We start from the raw sequence: 22,178 nt of genomic DNA, 5'->3' as shown, positions 1-22,178 counted from the left end.
ATCTCAGCTCTCAAGAGGCAGAGTCAGGTGGACCTCTGTGAGTTCAGCCTGGTCAGCCAGAGCCACACTGTGGACCCTATCAAAAAAAGACAAAGAGCCAGGCAGTGGTGGCACACACCTTTAATCCCAGCACTCGGGAGACAGAGGCAGGTGGATCTCTGTGAGTTCAAGGCCAGCCTGGGCTACACAGTGAAATCCAGGACAGTCACCAAAACTACATAGAGAAACCCTGTCTCAAAAAACCAAAAAAAAAGAAGAAGAAGAAGAAGAAGAAGAAGAAGAAGAAGAAGAAGAAGAAGAAGAAGAAGAAGAAGAAAAGACAAGGAAAGAGAGAGAGAAGGAGGGAGGGAGGGAGACAGAGAGAGAGAGAGAGAGAGAGAGAGAGAGAGAAGGGGAGAGGGAGGGAGGGAGAGAGGGAGAAGGAAGAAAGAAAGAAAGGAAGAAAGGAAGAAAGAAAGAAAGAAAGAAAGAAAGAAAGAAAGAAAGAAAGAAAGAAAGAAAGAAAGAAAGAAAGAAAGAAAGGAGGAATAGAGAGAAAGGGAAAACTATTTCCGAAGACAGAAACTGCTGAAGTAGCCAAAGGCCCACCTCCATCCACCCTTCACCACACCACCTCCACCCACTCTTCACCCCACCCCTGCACAGCTTGTCATGTGGACCAGAGTCTGGCCTAGTCAGACCTGCAAGTCAGCTGGGAGAGAGAAAGGAACTATTTTAGAAAGATCCTCTCAGGAAACTTAGCAGGCGGCCTTTGAAGTATTGAGCCTAATGAACTCTTGAACTGGAGAGCAGACGTCCTGGTTTCTGTCGTCATTTGGAGAGCACTCAGTCTTGACAGTCCCTAAAAGTGGTGCAAAATATTATTAGCTGCAATCTTGGCCTGTTTCGGTAAAGAAGGAGATACATCTTTGCTTTAACCCTCATATAATTCCCATGTGATAACCGTAAACATTCATTGGGTGCAGTGTGTGATATTTCAGCAGACAAATACAAGGTACAGTGGTCAGACAGGATCATTGGTTTATCTATCACCTCAATTTTTAAATAATCATTTCTTTGTGTTGGGAATTTTCAAAACTCTTTCTTCACTGAATATGGTGGCACAGACCTGTAATCCCAGGACGTAGGAGATGGAGGCAGGAGGATCATGCATTTGAGGCCAGCATAGTGAGACAGAGGCAGGAGGATCATGGGTTTAAGACCAGCACAGTAAGACAGATGCAAGAGGATCATGTATTTGAGGCCAGCATAGTGAGACCCTGTCTCAAAACAGAACAAATCCCTTCTTTTCTGCCTGCTTGGGGATGTATAATAAGTCATAATTAATTATGTAGACAGAAATTGTGCATCAGCACAGAATGTCTGGTTTGATGCCATTAAAACAAATGTCTCTGTGTTAAGCGTAATTAGTATTTTCAAATGAGCACAAATAATTAGGACATTTTACCTACAGCCATCAGTTCTGTGTTCCAGACAACCAAGGCTGTGGATCTCCATGGCATTTGGTATAGACCTTTCTGTGTGATGGGACGTGCACTAAGACCCAGCGGTAGTTCAGTTTGCCTTTGTCACCCTGGCCAAGTCGCTTCACTGTGAACTTGGATTTCCATATCTACAAAGACCACTTACTGCTCTGGATTAATCCATGTCCTGATAAATGAGACAAATGTAGCACTAAATGCCATTTAAATAGTCTTACCATTGGGTAAGACAATTCAGCAGGTAAAAGTGCTAGCTGCCCAGCCTGAAGACCTGACTTCCATCCCCAGAACCTGTATGGTGGGAGGAGAGAACCGGATAACCGAAGTTGTCTTGTGATTTCTACCTCTAATAACTGAAGTCCTGTGATCTCCACATGTGTCATACACACACATACAGAGAGAGAGAGAGAGAGAGAGAGAGAGAGAGAGAGAGAGAGAGAGAGAGAGAGAGAGAGAGCTCTATATTAAAAAAAAGTTCTTCAGTAGCCTCCCTGAATCTCAAAAGAGGTGCAAGTGCCTTCCCACCCCGGAAATTTCCGATCAGCAGCCACCAGCTGGCTGGCTTGTCTGCAGTCTCCACTACCTGGAGGCCCTTGGAAGCAACAGGGCCGCACGACTTCGACCACATGGATAAAGGGGAAGAGTGAGTGGTCAGATGTGCCAGCCCCCACCCAGCGCAGCCTCAGGAGGGAGGGTGGGCTGTGAGCAACGGTTGTAGGGAAGGACTCATTCCGGTTCTTAGCTCTTGGTGCAGAGCCCATCCCCTGCTCCGGCTCCTCTGCTTCTCTGGTACCTTTCACCTGCTTACTTTTCCCCTCCTGGCTAATACCACTTGCTCCTCGGTGGCTCCTATAGAAGATGCTACACCTACATCCTTCACCACCACCCCCAACCTTCTGCACACATTCTGTGTCTTTAGAACCCAGATTTTGTGCAAGGGGATTCCAAAGCCCATGTGACTAAGTGAAGGATTCCCAGGCATCTGTTTCATGGACACACCTGACTAGTCCATTACACTCCAATGTTCCTGTCCTGCTTACTCCTAATTGGTATGGCTAGGACTGCCCTCCCAGTCCATTGAGAAGCATCTGGGACATCTGTGCCACGTGCCTGAATGCCACTGCCATCCTTTGAAGATTAGAATGATAGGCTGAGTGAGGCCAGCTGAATTGCCTGGATCCTGGGTGACACGGTGTGCTGGTCAATGTACGACCCAGAGACCTGCTGTCTCCTGAACTACCCTGACTTCAGGTTACTGCTGAATGGGGAGCCTAAAGCCTCTTCACACGGCTGGTATGGTGGCATTGCAGGAGCCTGGAGGACTGCCCACTTAGAAGTGCACTGGCCTGGTTCCGAGCCTCAGTTCTTCCACTTAGACGTTGTCACTGAGGAACAAATTAACTCAGAGCTTAGCAGCTTGAATACAGTGCCTCTGACGCGGGAGCACATCCCAAGATGCCCATGGATGCTGGAAACAAAGGCTAGTACCAAACCTTGTTATCTCACAAGTTTTGCTATATATACATACCTAGAACGAAGTTTTATGTGTGAAGCACCCATAGTGAGGGACTCACAATCACTGCTAAGAAAGTAGAATAATTATACTGCTGTTATAGTTACGAAAGCTAGTTAAAATTTATGATTTCTTTTTTTTTAAGATTTATTTCTTTATTATGTATACAATGTTCTGCCTGCATGTATCCCTGCACACCAGAAGAGGACACCAGATCTCATTATAGATGGTTGTGAGCCACCATGTGATTGCTGGGAATTAAACTCAGGACCTCGGGAAGAGCAGTCAGTGCTCTTAACCTCTGAGCCATCTCGCCAGCCCATCTTTTTTTTTTGTTGTTGTTTGTTTGTTTGTTTATTTCTGGAAATTTTCCTTTAACACTCCAGGGTCTTGGCTGCCTGTGAGAGAACAGGAAGGTGAGCCCACAGGTGGGTGGGACTCCTATAGAGATGAGCATGTATTTTCTCACTTTCCATGGGGCCATACCTGGGAATGCCTGCAGTCAGCATCATGGGTCCAGTGCTGTCCTGTTCTGAGGTATCTGTCCTGTTCTGAGGTGTCTCCTGGTGCTGCTGCCATCTGCAGGCTTGGGCACTGCCCCTGGGGCTTCTGCCAGGGTGACTTGTCCTGATAGTTCATAGACAGGTGTTGGCTGTGGACGGAGGCCTCTGCTTCTCAACACATGGGTGTCTCCTACTTAATTATCCTCCGCCTTAAAATATAGGCTTTAGTATTATAGGTATACCAAGGCCAACACATCAAGAGGTGATTGCCCGTAAAAAGATGGGTGCTACAGCTCAGTAGAGCACTTGCCTGGCATGCATGAGGCTTGGGACTTGATCCCTCGTGCTACAAAAGATAAAAGACAAAGTCATTACACCTCAAAGATCCCAAGAGGGGGAACATTCCAGGCCATGGGGGGGGGGAGCACTTAGAGAAACCCTAGGGCAGGCAGAAGGCAGTGGGAACAGGGCAGCGCAGCTAAGCATGTCTGCTGAGGTCTCTGAGGGGAGAAATGATCAAGGCAGGGCAATCAGGTTTGGGGTTGGCTAGTTGGAGTAATTTCAGTGGGCTCGCTCTGGGGCACAAGGCTGCACTAGTTGACTTGTATACTGTCCTGGGATAAGTAGAGCAGGGGACAGTGACCCAGAGTATAAGAAGGAGGAAGCTGGGATGTGGGTGCTGAAGTGGTTGGGTTGCATATGAAAAGTGCACTCAGAGTTGTTTACTAATTCTAGGAATTAGCTAGGAGATGGGGGATGTGGGTGTGTGTCTCTCTAGGTCACCAAGGCTTTAGATACCAAAGTATTAAGTAATAAACAACAACACAAATACAGTTAATACAGCCTTATGGCATGATGTTGACTCTGCTCAGAGAAAGCAAGGCAGAGAACAGGGTAGAACTATGGCCCCTGGGATCTGGGCTCAGCAGTCACACACTGTACGATATACAGGCCAACCCTAACTCAGCATTGGGGGGAGTGTTCACCTGGCATGAATTCCCAAGACATGTGGATCTTTGGGACCATCCTGGAGGGTGAGCGGATATGTTTGGTAAGTTCCCTACATCCAAGACCCAATTTGCTCATGTGAAAAAGATAAAAGAATATTTCTTGGTTGCAAACAATAGAAAATGTTTTTGACTGGGGTGAACAAAATGTGGACAGTTCATATACCAGAGGGGAGTCCATGTTCAAGGTCCATGCACCAGAAGGGAAGCCATGTCCAAGATCCGTACACCAGAGAGGAGGCCATACCCAAGATACATATACCAGAGAGAGGCCATGTCCCAGTTTTGTGCACCAAAGAGAGGTGTACCATAGAGGAGGTCATGTGCCTCAGGGGATGCCATATCCAAGACCCATACATCAGAGGGAAGCCATGTCCGAGACCCATACACCAGAGGGAAGCCATGTCCGAGACCCATACACCAGAGGGAAGCCATGTCCGAGAACAGAAGATGTGCAAGAGCTAAGCCAACAAGAGAAGTTGTGCGAGCTGAGAGCGGGAGACTGAGCTTGCTAGGGATCCAGTGTTGACATCAGTTGGCTAAATACCAGCTGTTACCAGGGCTCAGGTCAGCCTGACCACTGCTGCTGCCACTAAATAACTCTCCACCTTCTCTGTACCTAGATGATCCCGCAGCAGCAGGAAGAGCATTGGCTCTATTTGCTTCCCAAGAACACAATATCCCTACATATCGATCCCATGGCACTCTCAAGAGGATGAAACGAAAGTATATGGGGTTCTGAGAGTGCTCAGTAATCATTAGCTATTTAATAGAAGGGCAGAAAGCTGTCATCCTGGGCTAGAATACAGTGAGTTAAGATGTCTCAGGCTAGAGTGGAATGAGGCCTCTCTCCTCCTGATGGTGCTCACGGCAATCAAACGCAAAGCATGCTGGGCAAGTACTCTCCTGCTGAGCCACAGCCTGACCCCACCGGTCTGACATCCAAGTCCTTAAATTGCTGAGATTTACACAAATCACAGGTGTACTTTCACCTTGTTGCCTTGCCGACAACAATGGAGGCAGCAGGCAGGAGGTGACCGGTGAAGCAAAAGCCTGAATGACGGCTTCTTGCAAAACTGTAGATCTGGCTCCTTGGTACCCAGCATGAACTAAGATCAACCTCACCCTCCAAGCGGGTGGGGCTCCGTTTGTGCTACTTCCTTTACTTTCATCTCAGTTTGAAGGGCCAAGATTGTGGCAGCCCTTTCTTACCAGAAAGCCCGGGCTTTGTTAGCTGTGGGCAGGATGCATGGTTTGAACTGAGCTGCTTCATTCTGTGTTGACCTCTGTGGGTTTCACACATCTGAGGCTGATGTGTAACTTCTGAAACTGTCGTGTGCACAAGATCCCTAACTATGGTATTTGGTTTGCAATTTTTTTGACATGTTGCCAATGTAAACATGACACCTGTTCTGGAAAAGCACACTTTGAATTTATTTTTTTTTTTGAATTTTGAATTTTCTTCCAGTTAATACATCATCTTGCAACACAAGGCCCCTAACTGGACTAGTAATTCCAGCAGAGGGCAATGTGCTCTGCGGTGTACTGTCTTGATGAGGTAACTCATCTTGTTTCGAGGTATCTATAGTTAGATATATGGTGCATACCTATAAAAGGATGTTCGGCTACATGAAACAAATTTATGTATGATAGCTTAGCCAGACAATAGTTTGTTTTTTTCTCACATTCTCAAGAAGACCAAAAGCTGTCCAAGTTGAGTGAGATGACCCCACATCATCTGAGCTCAGGCTTTTCCTATGCTTCTACTCATCCTTGAAAAATGCCTAATGTCCTCCTGATTCCAAGATGGCTGCTGCACCTCCACATGTAACCTCTGTACCTAAGCAGGAAGATAAATGCAAGATGCGGAAGAGAGGCATGCGTGAGTTTTCCAGGAAGATGCTCAACAGACTTGTATTCTCTCACTGGACAACACTACCACATGCCCTCTTCAAGGGCAGTTTGTGACCTTGACCACAGAGACATTCCAGCCTCACTCTCCTTGAATTTCAGGGCAGGGGCAGAGCAGGCAAGAAGCTCCACACTGGGCTGCGGCCACACAAAAAATTTGGAGTGCAAGGTGAGGCGCAAAAAGAAACCTAACATCAACATCCAAGGAAGAGCAGATTTGGGACTGTGATTTTATTGGCCATTTGAGGGTCAATAAAAGAGCAAGAACCAGATCCGAGAGAAGAGATCCAGGTGAGCATACGCCAGGACTTCACAGCCTTGGCTGTGCCAGGAAGCTGAGACAAAGATTCCATCCTTGGGTGGATCTGCTCTGTTTACCACAGTAGGGGTCTCAGCATCCCTGGATCCCATCTTTCCGACTCAGGCAAGCACCCTGTGCCAAGGCTGCACCATCCCAGGCTGTCCCTGAGGAGCTGAGGAATCTGGAAAAATTGTTTGCAGTTGCGGTCCACCTGTAACGTCAAGGAACAGGCCAGGCCAGAAGGGGGTCACAGGCCAGAAGGTGGAGCCCGAGAGCCTGGAGAGGCGCGGTGCCTTGCAGGAGCTGGTGGGCTGGCAGGAAGCCACTGGGAGTGTGGCGCTGGTTTGCTCTCTCTCGTGTTCAGGGCAGCTCAAGGTCAGGAGAACTCTAGGACAGTCTGTTCAGACTTGTGCTGTGGGTGGCTGCTATCTGTTACGCCAGCACAGATTTTCAAAGGCAAGTTCACGCTTGTTTGCAACTTAAACAGTTTGGGACCTATTCGCTTACATGGTTGTTGTATTTCATCTAGGTTAACTGCCTGTTCTCCTGACCCTGGAGTTGCAGAGAATGGAAAGAGGACAACAGCGGAGAGAGACGAGGGCAAGCGGGCCATCTCCAGCCTGGACACCTGCTTTTATGTGATTTAGAAAAGCTGCAAGCCTGAGTGTCCCCTTGGGGCGTCAGGATGGCACTGGCTCTCCAGCAGTCCTGGGAGCGCAGAGGGAGTTTCAGTCCCACACAGCTGGGCACCTTGTGCAGTGGGCACCTTCAGGGTTTGTGGGGGCAAGCTCCCTGTGAGGCACACAGCTTATTATAAATCCATGATGCAGGTTTACACACAAATGTGAACGTGGGCAGCTTGGGCAACATGTACACGCGCTGTGAGGCAAATGAACTTCCTGACTGGCAGAACTGGAATTCTGATGCAAAGCATGGTTAGAATACAAAGGCCTTGAGTTCCAAAGGGCTGGAGACAGGTAACATTCCGAGGGAGGAAAGGCACAATGATCATGAAGCTAGGAGAAGCAAAACCCAATGGCCTCATTAGGTCCAGCTGGATAATTTCACTTACTGATAAATTTAGTGTGTGGGTGTGGAGGGACTCGAAGAGCTATGCTTCTGCACATGAAGATGTCTAAAAGCTGTCCCAGGTTTTAAACACAGATGCCCCAAGGTTGACAATTACATCTAGCTCCACAGATGTAAGCCATGAGCTGCTGTGTGAATGCCTGGCATTGTGTGCTGTGCTAAGAACTTCCTTCCTGATCCTGGAAGGCTGGACATGTTCGTCTTCTTCCTAGGCAGGCTAGGTGAGAGTGATCCTGCCATGGGACAGCAGGGGAGATTCTCAGGCAGGTAACCATCTGTCACAGAGTTAGATGCTCAGAGCCTGGGGAGACACATCACATATTTGCAGAAACAAATGCTGTTTCACACTTGGGAAATGCTCCTTCATAACAGAAGAAGAAGAAAAAGGGGAGGAGGAGGAGTGTATGAGCTTTTCGTTTGTGAGACGGGGTTTCATGGAGAAGAAGCTACCGTTGAGCTCCTGATTTTCCTGCCTCCACTTCTCAGGAGCTGGGATTATGTGTGCGTTGGAACAGTTGGCAATGTATGGTTTTTGTATGATTCTAGGTTGTTAAAAACTGAAAGGAAATGACCTCATTACTACTGCCCACTCCTGCATGTTCTGCTTGATTAATAACATACCCACAATTCACATATTCACCAAAAATTAGTTAGGGCTTTCATTTCATTAAGTTGCTAATTATACTGTTATAATCAGTATTTTTGAGTCTTGGTTTATTCATTTTAAAACCTTTTTCCTGTTTAGAAAAACAGCACCAAAACAAAGAGAGGGTAGCAACTGAAACTGTCAGTTTAATTCTTTTCTGTTGTTTTGGCTTTGTTACTGAGGTGGAGTCTAAGGATGACCTCCAACATCCTTTATGGCCAGGGCTGGCCTTGAATTCCTTGGTCCTCCTGCCTCTACCTCCCTAGTGCTGGGATTACAAGTGCTCATCATCATGCCTGGCTTAAAGCAGCTCTCCTTGAAACATCCTGGCCTTCCTGCTGCAACAAAGCAACCTGAGGGTTTAATCCGGCTCACAGTTGGAGAGGAAGTGCATCCTGGCGGGGTAGGCACAGCAGCAGGGTGGAGGGCTGCTAGTCACATTGCAGTCAGGAAGCAGCAGACAGCTAGTGCTGGTGCTTAGCTTGCCTTCTCTTTATTCACTCTAGGACCCCAACCCACGGAATGATACAGCCACAGTTAAGGTGGGTCTTTCCACCTCGGTTAGCCTAGCTTAGACAATCCCTCACAGGCATGCCCAACGTTTATCTCCTACATGACTCCAGATCAGGTCAAGTTGACATTACCCATCACTATACCTTAAAGGGTGTGTGTGTGTGTGTGTGTGTGTGTGTGTGTGTGTGTGTGTGTGTGTGTGTGTGTGGTGTGGTGTGTGACTGGAGATCAAACCCAGAGCCTCACATGCTAAGCAAATGCTCTACTACTGAGCAACATCCCAAGTACCTGTATAATTTATTTTTAATTGACAGAGATAGGGTGTAGTGTGATATTCCAATCCATGCACACAATGTATAATGATTAGAACAGGATACTTGACATATTTATCATTTAGATGTTTACTGTTGCTTTATGACTGGAACATTAAAAGCCTTCTCTGCTTGCTATTTTGAAATATATAATTATCAAAGACCGGACATGGTGGCACATGTCTGGAGTCCTATCTCACCTGGGATAGGACTTGGGGGATGGAAGCCAAAGGATCAGGAGTTCAAGGCTAGCCTTAACTATATAGTGAATTTAAAGTTAGCCTGGAGTACATGGGAACCTGTTGCAAGACAGAGAGGGGAATGGGGAGATGGCTCAGTGGTTAAAGCACTGGCTGCCCTTCCAGAGAACCTGGGTTTGATTCTCAGCACCCACATAGTGGTTCACTGTGGTGATATTTTATTTGTACTGAAATGTTATTTTAATTTTATGTTAATAAATAAAGTTGCCCTGGGGTCAGAGCTATTAGAGCCATAGTAAGAGCGTGGTGGTTAGAAGAGCTAGGTAGATTTCTGTGTGTTCAGGGATACAGCCAGTATTGGAGACATACGCCTTTAAGACCTGGAGGGCGGTACTTACAGGCAGTGATGAGGCAGTCATGTGGTTGGGTTTACAACCAATGAGAAGGCAGAACAGACAGATTATTTAAACAGGGACACAGGAAGTACCTCCCTCTCTCGGGGAAGCTAGGAGCACTGCAGGAGGTAAGATTTTATCTCTGAGCTCTGACCTCTCGGCTTTTCTCTTTTACCTTGGCTCTGTGTTTCTTATTTTAATAATACGATTGGTTACATCTACAGTTCACAAACCTTTTAAACCTCTAGTTCCAGGGGGATTCAATGCTTCTGACCTCCATGGGCACCAGGCAAGCACAGGGTACACATATACATACAGGCAAAACACTTGTACTTATGAAATAAAAATAACAATTTTTAAAAAAAGAGGTGAGGAAGGAGATGGAGAGGAGGAAGGAGAAGAGAAGGGAGAGAGGACCAGGTTCAGGAGAGCTAAAGAGCAGGTATGATACACACACACACACACACATACACACACACACACACACACACATACACACACACACATACACACACACACATACACACACACACATATACACACACACACACACACATACACACACACACACACACTATGGAACATTCGAATCTATTCCTTTTGTCTAACTGTTCTTATGTTCCCATTAAATATCCCCCCCCACTCTACTAACCTATTTTCTACATGTCAACATTTTTAAAAATTATGCACATGAGTGTATCCATGTGTGCAATGCAAGAGAAAGCCAGACACACTAGATTCCTTCCTGGAGGAGCTGGAATTACAGGCAGTTGTGAGCCAACTAACGCGGGTGCTAGGAACCAAACTTGTGTCCTCTAGGAGAACAGTATGTGCTTTTAACTGCTGAACCATCCCTCCAGCCTTACATTGTCTTTTTTAAGCTTTCACAGATCAGTACACATGGTATTGTGTACAATAATGAGGAATCAGCTCACCCCAGGTAGAATAGCTATTACCAAACAGATAGAAACTGCATGGGGGATGCTGCTCCATGGTAGAGCATCCATTCAGCATCTACAGGGACATGTGTTGAGTTCCCAGCACCCATCTCCCCACCAAAGATCCAAACTCAATAGTAACAAATACCGATGTGAACAGGGAGAGAGGGGAACCCTTACATGCCACTAGTAAGAATGTAAATCAGTGTGGACATTACAGAAAACTGTGAGAGGTGCATTAAAAGCTACAAATAGGGCCACCATTTGATCCAATCATCCCGCTACTGGGTGTATAGTCAAAATAAACGAAAACTAGCATGTTAAATGGTTGTTCTGTGATGTTTATTTGACTAACTCAAATTTGGAAATGAATCATGAGTTTTTCCTATCAAGTATTGTAGTTGGGTTACAGATGATATGCTTTCATTGTGACAGACAAGATCATTTTACCTTTTTTAAAAAAATATGCGTGTAGGTGTTCTGCCTGCATGTGTCTGTGCACGACATGTGTACAGTACCAGCAGAAGCCAGAAGAGGGCATCAGATCCTCTAGACCTAGAGTATGGATGGCTGTGAGCTGCCATGTAGATACTGGCACTGGAACCTGGGTCCTCTAGAAGAGCATCAGTGTTCTTAACCACTGAGCCATCTCTCCAGATCAGATACTTTAACCTATGTCATTTGTTTGAGTGTTGCTTTGTTTTGTGTTTATCCTATGGCATTTGTATCATGATTTCCAAAAATCTTTAAAAACCCTTTTGTAAAGAGTGTCTACGTTTCATGTGTACCATGTGAGAACCTGGTGTATAAGCTTCCCGCCACTGTGACAATTCTCCAAACAACTTAAGATGGGGAACTTCTTTTGGCGGTTTCAGTTGTTTGAACCCATGGCTGGCTATGCTGGACCTATGGCAAGACAGAACAGTATGGCATGTGGAGGAGGCTGCTTACCGTATGGCCAGGGAGCAACGAGTGATAACATGCCTATGCTGGGAAGCTTCCTCCTCCTCGTTTTCTTGCACCCAGGTACCCACTATGTAGGATGATATGGCCACATCCAGGGTGAGTCTTCCACTTTAGGTAATCCTCTCTGGAAATGCCCACACAGACATACCAGAAGGTATGCTTTACCAACAACCTAAGTGTCATTAACCCAATCAAGTTGGCAATCAAGATTAACCATCACACACGTACACACACTGAAGAGCAGCAAAGCTATAGTCCCAGCTACTTGGAAGGCTAAAATCAAACGATCACTTGAGCCAAGAGTTCAAGGCTAGCCTGGGCAACATAGGGAGAGTGCTAAACAACAGCAAAGCCCAACTAAATGGCAAAAAGACACATCAACTGTTGTCAACATTCTATAGTGTAACTCTAGAACTGTAAGGTGGAACATGAAGAGAAAGGACCTGTGGCCTCCAGTCCAACAGGGAGGAAGGTTTTGGAAAGCTTGGAGGCCCTGATGCCCCAGGCTTCCTCATGCTCCACTATCTGTATGGCATCATCAGGAATCACAACCTACCAACCTTTGCAGCATAGGTGACATTTACCTTTTGTTTGGAGAAGACAGGGCCACAGACACAGACATCCCCTGGGTTGTTCAGGGTCAGGGGCTACACTGTGCAAGAGCTGGGTGCCAAGAGACAGAGGTCTTATGAAGCAAGAGGTCCAGGCTTTGTAAGGGACAAGGAGATAAGAGCCGGAAGGATAGGAGAAAGAACTGTGGACCCAAGACAGCGGAATGACAGCTAAGTCATCAGAGAAAGGACTTGGGACTCTGAGACAGCAGGGTTGTTGGGACCTTGAGTTTAGGCATCAGGTACTATGGAAGAGTTTTCTGTTGTCTTAAGGCACAAAATTTGTAGTATGGCCGTCTGAGGCCGTGGGGGTCGGTTATGACCGTCACCAATGATGAGTACTTACCAGGCCTGACTGCAGCCACTCTGCTATGGACATGCTACAAGCATTACCTCATTAAAACCTTGTAACTGCCTACGGGTGGTTGTCATCATTATGCTTAGTTTACCCATGATGAAACAAGTTTTAAACAGGTCAAAGGGCATGACCACACGGCCAGTGAGTGAGAGAGGCGTGGTTTGAGACCAGTATGTCTGACTCCAAAGAGGACCTCTCATCGCCCATGAAAGCCTCCCTGCCTGCCTGGTCACATCTTGTGAGAAACAAAGCCCATGGTTGCTTGTGGTTTCTTGCCAGTTGTTTTATATAGTCTTTGTTCCTCTACTTAGAGAGTCCCAGCTCTTTTTCTTAAGCTTTTATTACACTTGTGTGTGTGTGTGTGTGTGTGTGTGCTGGTGCGTGCATGCCACGGCACTCTTGTGGAACTCAGAGCACAACCCACAGAAGTCAGTTCTCTCTACCATATGGGCCCGAGGGATCAAACTCAAGGTGTCAGGCACGGTGACAGTCACCTGATCATCTGCCCACCCAAGGTCGAGCTTGCCAAACACCTCTTCTCCAGCCTCCGGCTCTTTACATCACACGAGATATGAGACGTAAGTGACCATCAAGCATCTTTCTAGCTCGAAGGATCGCAGGAAAATGATTTTCTTGCTATAAAGTGGTTTCCTTTTTGTATTTGAGATGGAGTTTCATGTAGTCCAGGCTGGCCTTGAGCTCAAGCCTCCCTCTCTCTCCTTACTACAGAGATGGATTTTCTAAGGGCACACACAGTTCTCTGCATCTCCTGGGCCTCTAGGTCATTTGGGCTTATCTGCAGATTCAGCCAAGGTGAATCAGAAATCTGGGAAAACAAGCTGCCCTTGCAAAGGACAACAGGAGGTAGCTTTTGCTGGTAACCGTTTTTTGCTGATTTTGAGTTTGTGTGAAGACTATCTCACTGTCAGAGGGGAAATATTCAGGGCGGGGTGGGGGTGGGGTGGGGGTGGGAGTGGGGGTGAGCTTGTTTTCTTAAGATTTAAAATGTTCTCTGAGCTTAGGAACCTCCCAGAATATTAACCCTGGGCTCTGGCATGATTTAGGAAGCTAGCGTTTCTTTCCTTTCCAGTTACACCCTGTCCTTCAGGGACAGAAGAGATTGTTCTCTTCATTGACAAGCTCAAAAACTTTGTGTGTGTGTGTGTGTGTGTGTGTGTGTGTGTGTGTGTGTGTGTGTGTGTGTGTGTGTGTTGTGCATGAGTCCTGGATAGGACAGTTAGTTTTGTTAATCTTTTCTTTCATACAAAATCTACAACATCACTTTACAGGTAAACGAGGCATCTCAGTGAATCTAAAGGATTTTCTCTAAGCTAATTCAATCACGTACACTAATATAAATGCTGTGTGTGTCCTTATGAAAACCCAACCATTCTATTTAGTGAAAACTAGAACTATTATACAGTGAGTTTTGAGGCTAATTTTAAAGCAAGTCGTGTGTCCTTCCCATTGATCTGACCCAAATACAAGGCAGGGATTCCAGCTTGTATGCAAAAGCCCAGGTTAGTCAGAAGGCTCTGCACGTGCGATTTGGTTGATTACAGGAACGCACCCCTTATTTTCCAGTCTCCGGGCAGTGCTTCCTCCCCTGGGTCCCCCCATGTGGAGGAAGCACAGTCCTCAGCCGGGACTGAACCTATATCACCTGGCATCCAGGACCCAGGCTTCCAAGGCAGTGAGATGCTAACCTAAGCTCTCACTGAGACCCTCTGAACTGCACCAGGCAAAGGCTGGGAAGGAGGTTGAAGCCATGGTTGAGTATCTGGAGGACTGATGGGGAAGAGAACAGACAGCACTGGGTTGCCAACCATCCCAAAGGCAGCCTAGCTGGGGGGCATGTGTGCCGACAGAGGGCATCAGCCTAAACACCCCCAGTTCCATTCTGATGGGCCTCTTTTCTTTTCTGTCCAAGGTTGCTTTATACCAGTTGGTTGCAACCTATGGGTCTTGACCCCTTTGGGGATCGAAAGACCCTTTCATGGGGGTCACCTAAGACCACCAGAAAACACAGATATTTATGTTACAATTCTTCGTAACAGTAGCAAAATTACCGTTTTGAAGTAGCAATGAAATAACGTTATGGGTGGGGGTCACCACAACATGGGGAACTGTGTTAAAGGGTCACAGCACTAGGAGGTTGAGAACCACGGCTTTATACAAATGAAAGGATGGTCTTCTCCCACCCCAATCTGCTCTGGGGAGATCTGAGTTCAGCTGCACTATGGGGAGCAGCTGCTTTCGGGCCAACTTGCCTTTGAGGATAATCTGCACCTGAAGCTGGAAACCAGTCACAGCCACCTGCAATACAAGGGGCCAAGGAAGATGGGCAGGTGGTAGGACTTGATCTGGGGCTAGGAGTCCTAGCCAGCAAGAAAGCCACGGGTTCAGCAGAGTAAGAAAGGGAAGGCCGGGGCAAGGAAGACAGTGGACGTGGAAGCAAAGAGCAGACAACCACAAGAGCTCATGCTGGAAGCTATCTGCTTCTTCCTTCAAGACAAAGACTGGAGAAAGCATGGAGGCAAGTTACATTTATTCACAATTACATTCATCCATCTGTGCATGCCTCCCTCCATCTTCTTATCCATCCATCCATCCATCCATCCATCCATCCATGCTTCCATTTATCCATCCACCCACCCACCCATGCATCATCCATCAATCCATCCATCCACCCACCCACCCATCCATCCATCCACCTATGCCTCCATCAATCTATCCATGTATCTTACTTTTCTATTGCTGTGATAAAACACCATAAACTTCTTTCAAAGTGTGTCTAATCATATTATATAATAATGCACCAGCTTTATGTGACTCTTGGGATTCTAAAGCTTTTACTGGCCCTTTAACTATAAACAAGAGTACATGTGCATCCACTGCCTTTTTTTTTTTTTTTTTTTTTTTAAGATATAAAGATGTTTTCTGCCAGTCAGTGCTTGGGCCTTTGATTTGAGGACTTGGAAAATAGAGGAAAAGCAAGCTAACAGACACGACCTCAATTTCTGCTGGTCTGCTGGAGAAGGAAGAGCTGAGGCTGCCGGTTTCAGGTCCCCGAGAGGGCTGTTTCCTGCTTGCTGTCAATTTTGTTCTTTCTTAGCTCAGCTCTTGCTCTGCTTATCACCTCCGTTTCTGTTGTTGCCTCCCAGCCTCCACCTTGCCCAGCTTTCCCTACAGAACACAGCTTCCTGCTCCCTGAAGCCATTGGCAATGCCTTGTGTCCACCCCCCCGCCCCCACCCCTCATCCACCCCCCACCCCCCTCCCACCCCCGTGACTGAGAAGGTATTTCTAAGGGCAGCTAATGAAGGCTTCTTGTCACACTATCTGAGGTTGACAAATCCCTGCACCATTTTGCCTATGGGTCCATTTTCACAACAAGTGACCCCGGGAATAATCTTGAAGATGATTAGTAACGACAGGACCTTTGGATTTCTTTCAGCTCTCTCTCTACAGCGTCTCGTATAGCCCAGGCTGGCCTCAAGCTTACTATGTAGTTGAGGATTATTCTGAACTCTCAATTCTCTGGCCTCTGCCTGAGGGTTGGGATTACAGGAATGCACCACTATTCCATTTTATATGCTGTGGGGAATGGAACCTAGGGGTTTGTGCATGCTGGGCAAGCATGCTACCCACAGCCACACGCCCAGCCCAGGGCAGTTCTTACTGGATTGAGCTACCATCCTCCAAATCTCTATTCTCTTCCTATCAGGGGTTGTTTTGTGATTCTAGCAACTGAAAAGATCTGGGATGAAAACCATTGCCAAACAACAATTTGAGAAACAGATGAGAGAGGTAATAAAAAGTCAATAAACCTCAACTGAGTATCTGAACATCAGTAACCGCCACCCCACCCCACCCCAGCCACCTCATTTGCTGCAGGTTCTAAAAATAGTTTCCAATGCTGTTCTTCACCTTCACAATTATTGTCTTCAACTCTAAATGCAAATGGCCTGGAGCAGCAGAATCTGTGCGTTGTTTAGAGGAAACCAGAAAGTCCATTCCTTTGAACACTGGCCAGATCTGACTGGTCACCGTCATGTGCTCGTTCTGAAATAAACCGGGGTGCACTTTTCTGAGACGATTAAGGAGTTTTACTGACAACCTTGGGGCTATTAAAAGCACAACACCCTTCATATCTGAGACAAGGTGAATGTCCTCAAGGGAGGATGTAGGTGCCATCTACACAGACCAGCTCAGCTCATTCATCCATGTTAACTTAAGTAATTAAGGCTCATGGGCACCAAGCCAGGGTCTTCTAGAAGGAAAACAAAGAACAGGAATGCAAGGAGGGGAAGGAGGTGGGCAAGAGTAAGCTTTTAGATTTGGTCACCAGGGAAGGCCTCTTTGGGTAGGTGGCATTTCAGTACAGGGACAGGCCACCCAAGTATCTGCAGAAGAGCCAAGGTTCCAGCATTGCAGGCCACGCTGCTCTAGACAGCCCAGAGCTGAGTGTGGTTGAATGTGGGAGGGAGAGGAAGGCTGGTCTGAGAGCGGGTGGGCCAGCTCAGGGCCAGCATACAGAGAGGGATGGACTGGGCTTGGTTCCCCATGAAGCAATCATCCAGAGGTGGCCGGGAGGCAGAAGGAAGCATCCATTAGGAATTGCAAGGAAAAGTTCCAGGCCTTGGGCAGTGATGCAGTCTCCCAGGTCCACCCTGTTGGAGGCTTCACCATTCAGGTGAACTGCCCTGGCACGTGGTCAACTGGAAGCAGATTGTATTTACCCTCTGTGCCACTGACTAATTTTCAACCATCTGATGTCACCACTGAGGGCTGCATGGGGATCAAAATCCTTGGGTCTGTCCATGCAAATCATGTAAATCCGTGCATAGTTTCTCAGATGCCAGAGATCTTTGCTGGGGAGGTTAAGTAGGTTGACAAGGAAGGTCACATGATTGCTGAGGGATGAAAACTTTTAAACTCAGCTTTAATTGGCTCAAAAGCCTCTCTCTCAATGTGCATGATGCTGTCTAGTACTTCCCAATTGCCTCTATTCATTCTTCTGAACATTTCTTGAAGCCAGAGTGGCGATTCAAAGTTTATTAACTCCAGCACTTAGGAGGCAGAGGCAGGAGGATTTTAATTTTGTGGCCAGCTGGGCAACTCTGATTCAAAACGTTTTTACTGAACATCTATGTGTTGGGTGCTCTGCTGGGTATACAGTAGGGATGGAGGGATGAGTGACAGAGTCCCTGTTCTCGTGTGTCGTGGAATTGAGTGTGTTGTCTAGAATCTATTATCTCCCCAGGATGGTATAAGAATACCCCCCCACACACACACACATACAATATACACCATTTTAGATGTTCAGAAACAGATTTATCATCTATCAGCTAGAATACATGTGGCCGTCATCTGTGCCTCTGCTGAATCATCTGTCAATACATTTGTCATTTTGTGACGGGAGCTTAGACGCGAAAGTTTTACCATAATGCTTAAAAAGAAAAGACTATACACTTTTTTTTTTCCTTTTCAATGAAGAGTTTATGTAGTCCTGGTTGTCCTAAAACATTATGTAGATCAGGTGAGCCTCGAACTCACAAACATCCTCCTGCCTGTGCCTCCCAAGTGCTGGGATTAAAGGTATGTGCCACCTCAGCTGGCACTAGATACTTTTTGGTAAATGTTAGGTTTTCAAATAGGGTTATGAACATATTACATGTTTGTTTTCTGAAAAGACTTTATTATAGATTTTGCTATTGTCTTTTAGTATTTGAATATTTGCTCTTAGTACCATCACAGGATGAAGCATGAAATAGCGTAATGAATAAAAAGTCCTTCCAACGTTCCCAAGGACTGATGTTGAATCCAGCAAAGGTGAGGACACACGCCCAAGTGGCAGAGGTAGGAAAGCTGTGAGGCCAGCCTGGTCTACATAGTGAATCCCGGACAAGCCCGGGTTACACAGCAAGACTCCTTCTCAAACAAACTCTCTCCCAAAACTCAGCTCCCCGGCAATATCAACAAAGAAAACAACTATTGTTTAATTACATCAAGAATAAAATTGCCCAGGCGGATCTCTGTGAGTTCGAGGCCAGCCTGGGCTACCAAGTGAGTTCCAGGAAAGGCGCAAAGCTACACCGAGAAACCCTGTCTCGAAAAACCAAAAAAAAAAAAAAAAAAAAAAACCAGAAAAAAAAAGAATAAAATTGCTGAAAATGAAATCTAGAAATCAATCCCATTCATAATAAAAATAAAAAATGTAGGACTAAAATTGGAGAGATGGTTCCGTGGTTAAAGCTGACTGAGCCTACATGATGGAAAGATAGAACAGACTTAGACAAGTTGACCTCCCAAAGTGTGGCATGTTACACGTACGTACACACACACACACACACACACGCACGCAAATACATACATGAATCAATAAATGTAAAAAATAAAAATTGTAATAATTAAAGAATGAAGTAAAAAATTTCTACAGTGGAAACTATAAAGAATTGTAGAGATCATGCATACAGACATATGAATGCATAAATGCACAAATGGAAAGTCATCCCATGTCCATGGAGCAGAATTAATATTGCTAAAATGACCACAGTACCAAAATCATCTATAGGTTTAAAGCAATAATCCATGAAAATAACAATTGCTTGTTTTTACAATAGTAGAAAAAAAGACATTCATACAGAATCACAAAAGACCCAGAATAGCCAAAGCAATCTTGGAGGTTTGGGAGAAGGGTTATAAAGTTGGAAGCAGCATAATAGCCGATTTAAAAATATATCACAAAGCTATGGTAACCAAAACAAGATGGTATTGATGTTAAAGCAATAGGTAAGTGGAATAGCAAAGAAATCCCAGAAGTAAAAACATCGGCAGCGAAATGATTCTCAACAAAGGCACCAAAAACATACATTGCACAATGAATCCTTAACAGACAGAGCTGGGAAAACCACGTTCGCATGTTGAGGATTAAAACTTGACCCATACATTACCCATACAAAAATCAATCAATGTGATCGAAGACCTAAATTTCATGCCTGAAGCTGCTAGAAGGAAACCCACAGGAAACACTTCAAAGATACAGGAAGTACTTCAAGGTACTTCTACAGGTGATAACTTTGTGACCAGGACCCCAAAGAACAGGAAACGAAAGCAAAGAGACAAACTGGATTCATTAAACTAAGAACCTTTTCTAAAGCAAAGGAAATGAGGTGAAGTGGCCATCTAAAGGAGGAGATAAAATGATCTGCCAACCACTCATTTACAGGAAGGTTAGTTAACATCCCAAATGTACAAGAACCCACGAAACCGGCCCAAAGATATCCTACAAAACACAACTCCGAAAACCCCCCAAAGAATGCAATTTTAAAAACAGCCCAGTGGTCTCAATGGCTAATAAGTATGTGAAGAAATGCCACGCATCACTAATCAGCAGGGGAAGGGAGGTCAAGACCACAACTGTGAATGGCTAGAAGAGCTTCAGCTGGGTGGTGGAGGTAGCAAGATAGATCAGTAGGTAGCGGCACTTCCCTCTAGGCCCAAAGACCTCACTTCAATCTCCCAGGACCCACATGGTGGGAGGAGAGAATTGACTTTTATAAGTTATCCTTGGTTCCCCACACAAATAAATGCAAGTAATTAAAACAATTTTTAGAGTTAAAAAAAAAATACAGGACCAAGATTTGAGAAAGGGGGCTTCTTGTCCACTGTGGGTGAGAGTGTGAAGGAATACAGACAGTGATGGGAACGGTATGGTAAGTCCTCAACAAACGAAAAGAAAGCTACTGAAAGACCCAATGCTCTCACCCCTGAGCACCCCTGCTCATGCAATGAAATCCTAGCAAAGAGATACTCAGCACTGTCCTGCAGGTCTATCCCCAACAGCTAAGATACAAATGATGTCCTTCGGCAAATGACTGGGGAAGAAGATGTAGAATGTGTATATACAGTATGCAATATATACAACAGAACATACTATATATACATACAATATATACAACAGAACATGGGGGAATAGTTTTCAACCATTATAAAAAAAAAAAAAAATCAAGCTTGCAATACTCTTGCCTCAGCCTGAGCACCAGTGCTAGGAGTTTAGGCATGGACCAGCAGCATGCACAGCTGGGGCTGATTTTCTGCAGCACAGTAGGACAACTTTTGCTTGCAATAGTCTGCTGTACTTAAAGAGCACAAAATCCTGAAAGCGTAAGAATGACCGTCTGATGAGACTGACATGATTATTATGATTTGGCCAGTTTGTCTGGTATACATATATCAAGACATGTCACAGTCTTTATGAGATGGCAAAGCTTTATAATGGCAACGGTATAATATTTGGGTGTTTGAGGGATTCTCCTGGCATGTCCTTCATCCATGGAACAGGCATCCTCACTTGGTAATGTGGACTTTGGCTGGCTAGAATGGACACAGCTCTAATGTGCCCAGAGGCACTGGTTGGCCGGTTTCTTTTTCTCACTACCACTGGAGCAGGAACTACTCTATGACTTCCTTGAACAGCCATTTCCTCATCCACAGTGGGAAAGTACCAGTACCTAGACAGTGGTTCTCACCCTTCCTGGTGCTGCGACCCTTTAACACCGTTCCTCATGTGGTGATCCCCCCAACCATAAAATTATTTTCACTGCTACTTCATCACGGTAATTTTGCTACTGTTATGAATCATAATGTAGATATCAGATGTGCGGGATATCTGTTATGTGACCCCTGTGAAAGGGTTGGTCATTTCCAAGGGGGCCGAAACCCACAGGTTGAGAATTAATGACCCAGACAGGACAGTAGGCCTGGGAAGAAAAGTACCTCTGCATCACCCTCAGCAGGAACTCATGCTTGCATGATTCTCCTCTAAAAACTTCCTGTCTGAGTCAGTGAGCCCTGCCAGCAACTTGGATGGCCTCTGGGAGCGCACCACGGCTGAGTGCAGATCTGAGGGAAGTCCCTGTCCTTAGGACACTCTTCTGTCCATACCCCTTCTGCCCTGAACTTAAATTCTCAATCTTCCCTCTACACTACTCTATCTCCACCTCTGCTGCAGAAACCTCACTGGAAATCCCACTCCCGGGCTAGGACCCAGTCTGTGCTCCCTTGCTCCAGGCCCTATTGATCTCATTCCCCAAAAGGATCACATTGATAACCTAGCAATCCTAGCAGTTGAGAGGTGGGACAGGAAGATCACAAGTTCGAGACCGGACTGGACTACATCCCCCACCCCCCACCCCGGCCCCCAGCCCCCGTCCTGGTAACACAGGAAAGGCAAAAGTGTCCAGAGGGTGCTGTCAGGGGGAGGGCTAAGGTTTCTGGGGTACATTCTTGCTTCTCCTGCAATTTAAAGACTAAAAAGGGCAGAAAAAGTGAGGGTTCAGCATTCTGCCAGAATTCGACTGAAAGCATATAGCAAAGCACACACAAATTTCTCAGAGGGCTGGAACCCCAGTCTGCTGGGACTTTTATGTGT

General features: G+C 46.0%; 1 protein-coding gene across 3 annotated transcripts in view; it reads right to left on the bottom strand.

The window, feature by feature from the left end:
* Positions 1-625: 625 nt before the first annotated feature.
* The window catches only part of LOC143274085 (uncharacterized), a 30,935-nt gene continuing 9,382 nt past the window's right edge, over positions 626-22,178 (bottom strand). The window contains exons 3-4 of one of the 3 annotated variants that reach the window (XM_076575447.1): positions 16,673-16,807; positions 626-841 (exon numbers count right to left, since the gene is read on the bottom strand). In XM_076575447.1, coding sequence (XP_076431562.1) covers positions 710-841; positions 16,673-16,807 — 267 coding nt within the window. In that variant the 3' untranslated portion in view covers positions 626-709. Of the gene's footprint in view, positions 842-3,328; positions 3,622-3,807; positions 3,844-16,672; positions 16,808-22,178 lie in introns of those variants that run through there. The other 2 variants (XM_076575448.1, XR_013052498.1) reach the window with 2 other exon arrangements.

Source organism: Peromyscus maniculatus, chromosome 7 (assembly GCF_049852395.1).
Source record: "Peromyscus maniculatus bairdii isolate BWxNUB_F1_BW_parent chromosome 7, HU_Pman_BW_mat_3.1, whole genome shotgun sequence".
Taxonomy (NCBI): domain Eukaryota; kingdom Metazoa; phylum Chordata; class Mammalia; order Rodentia; family Cricetidae; genus Peromyscus; species Peromyscus maniculatus.
The sequence above is the reverse complement of the archived record's forward strand: the minus strand, read 5'-3'. Positions and strand labels throughout refer to the sequence as shown.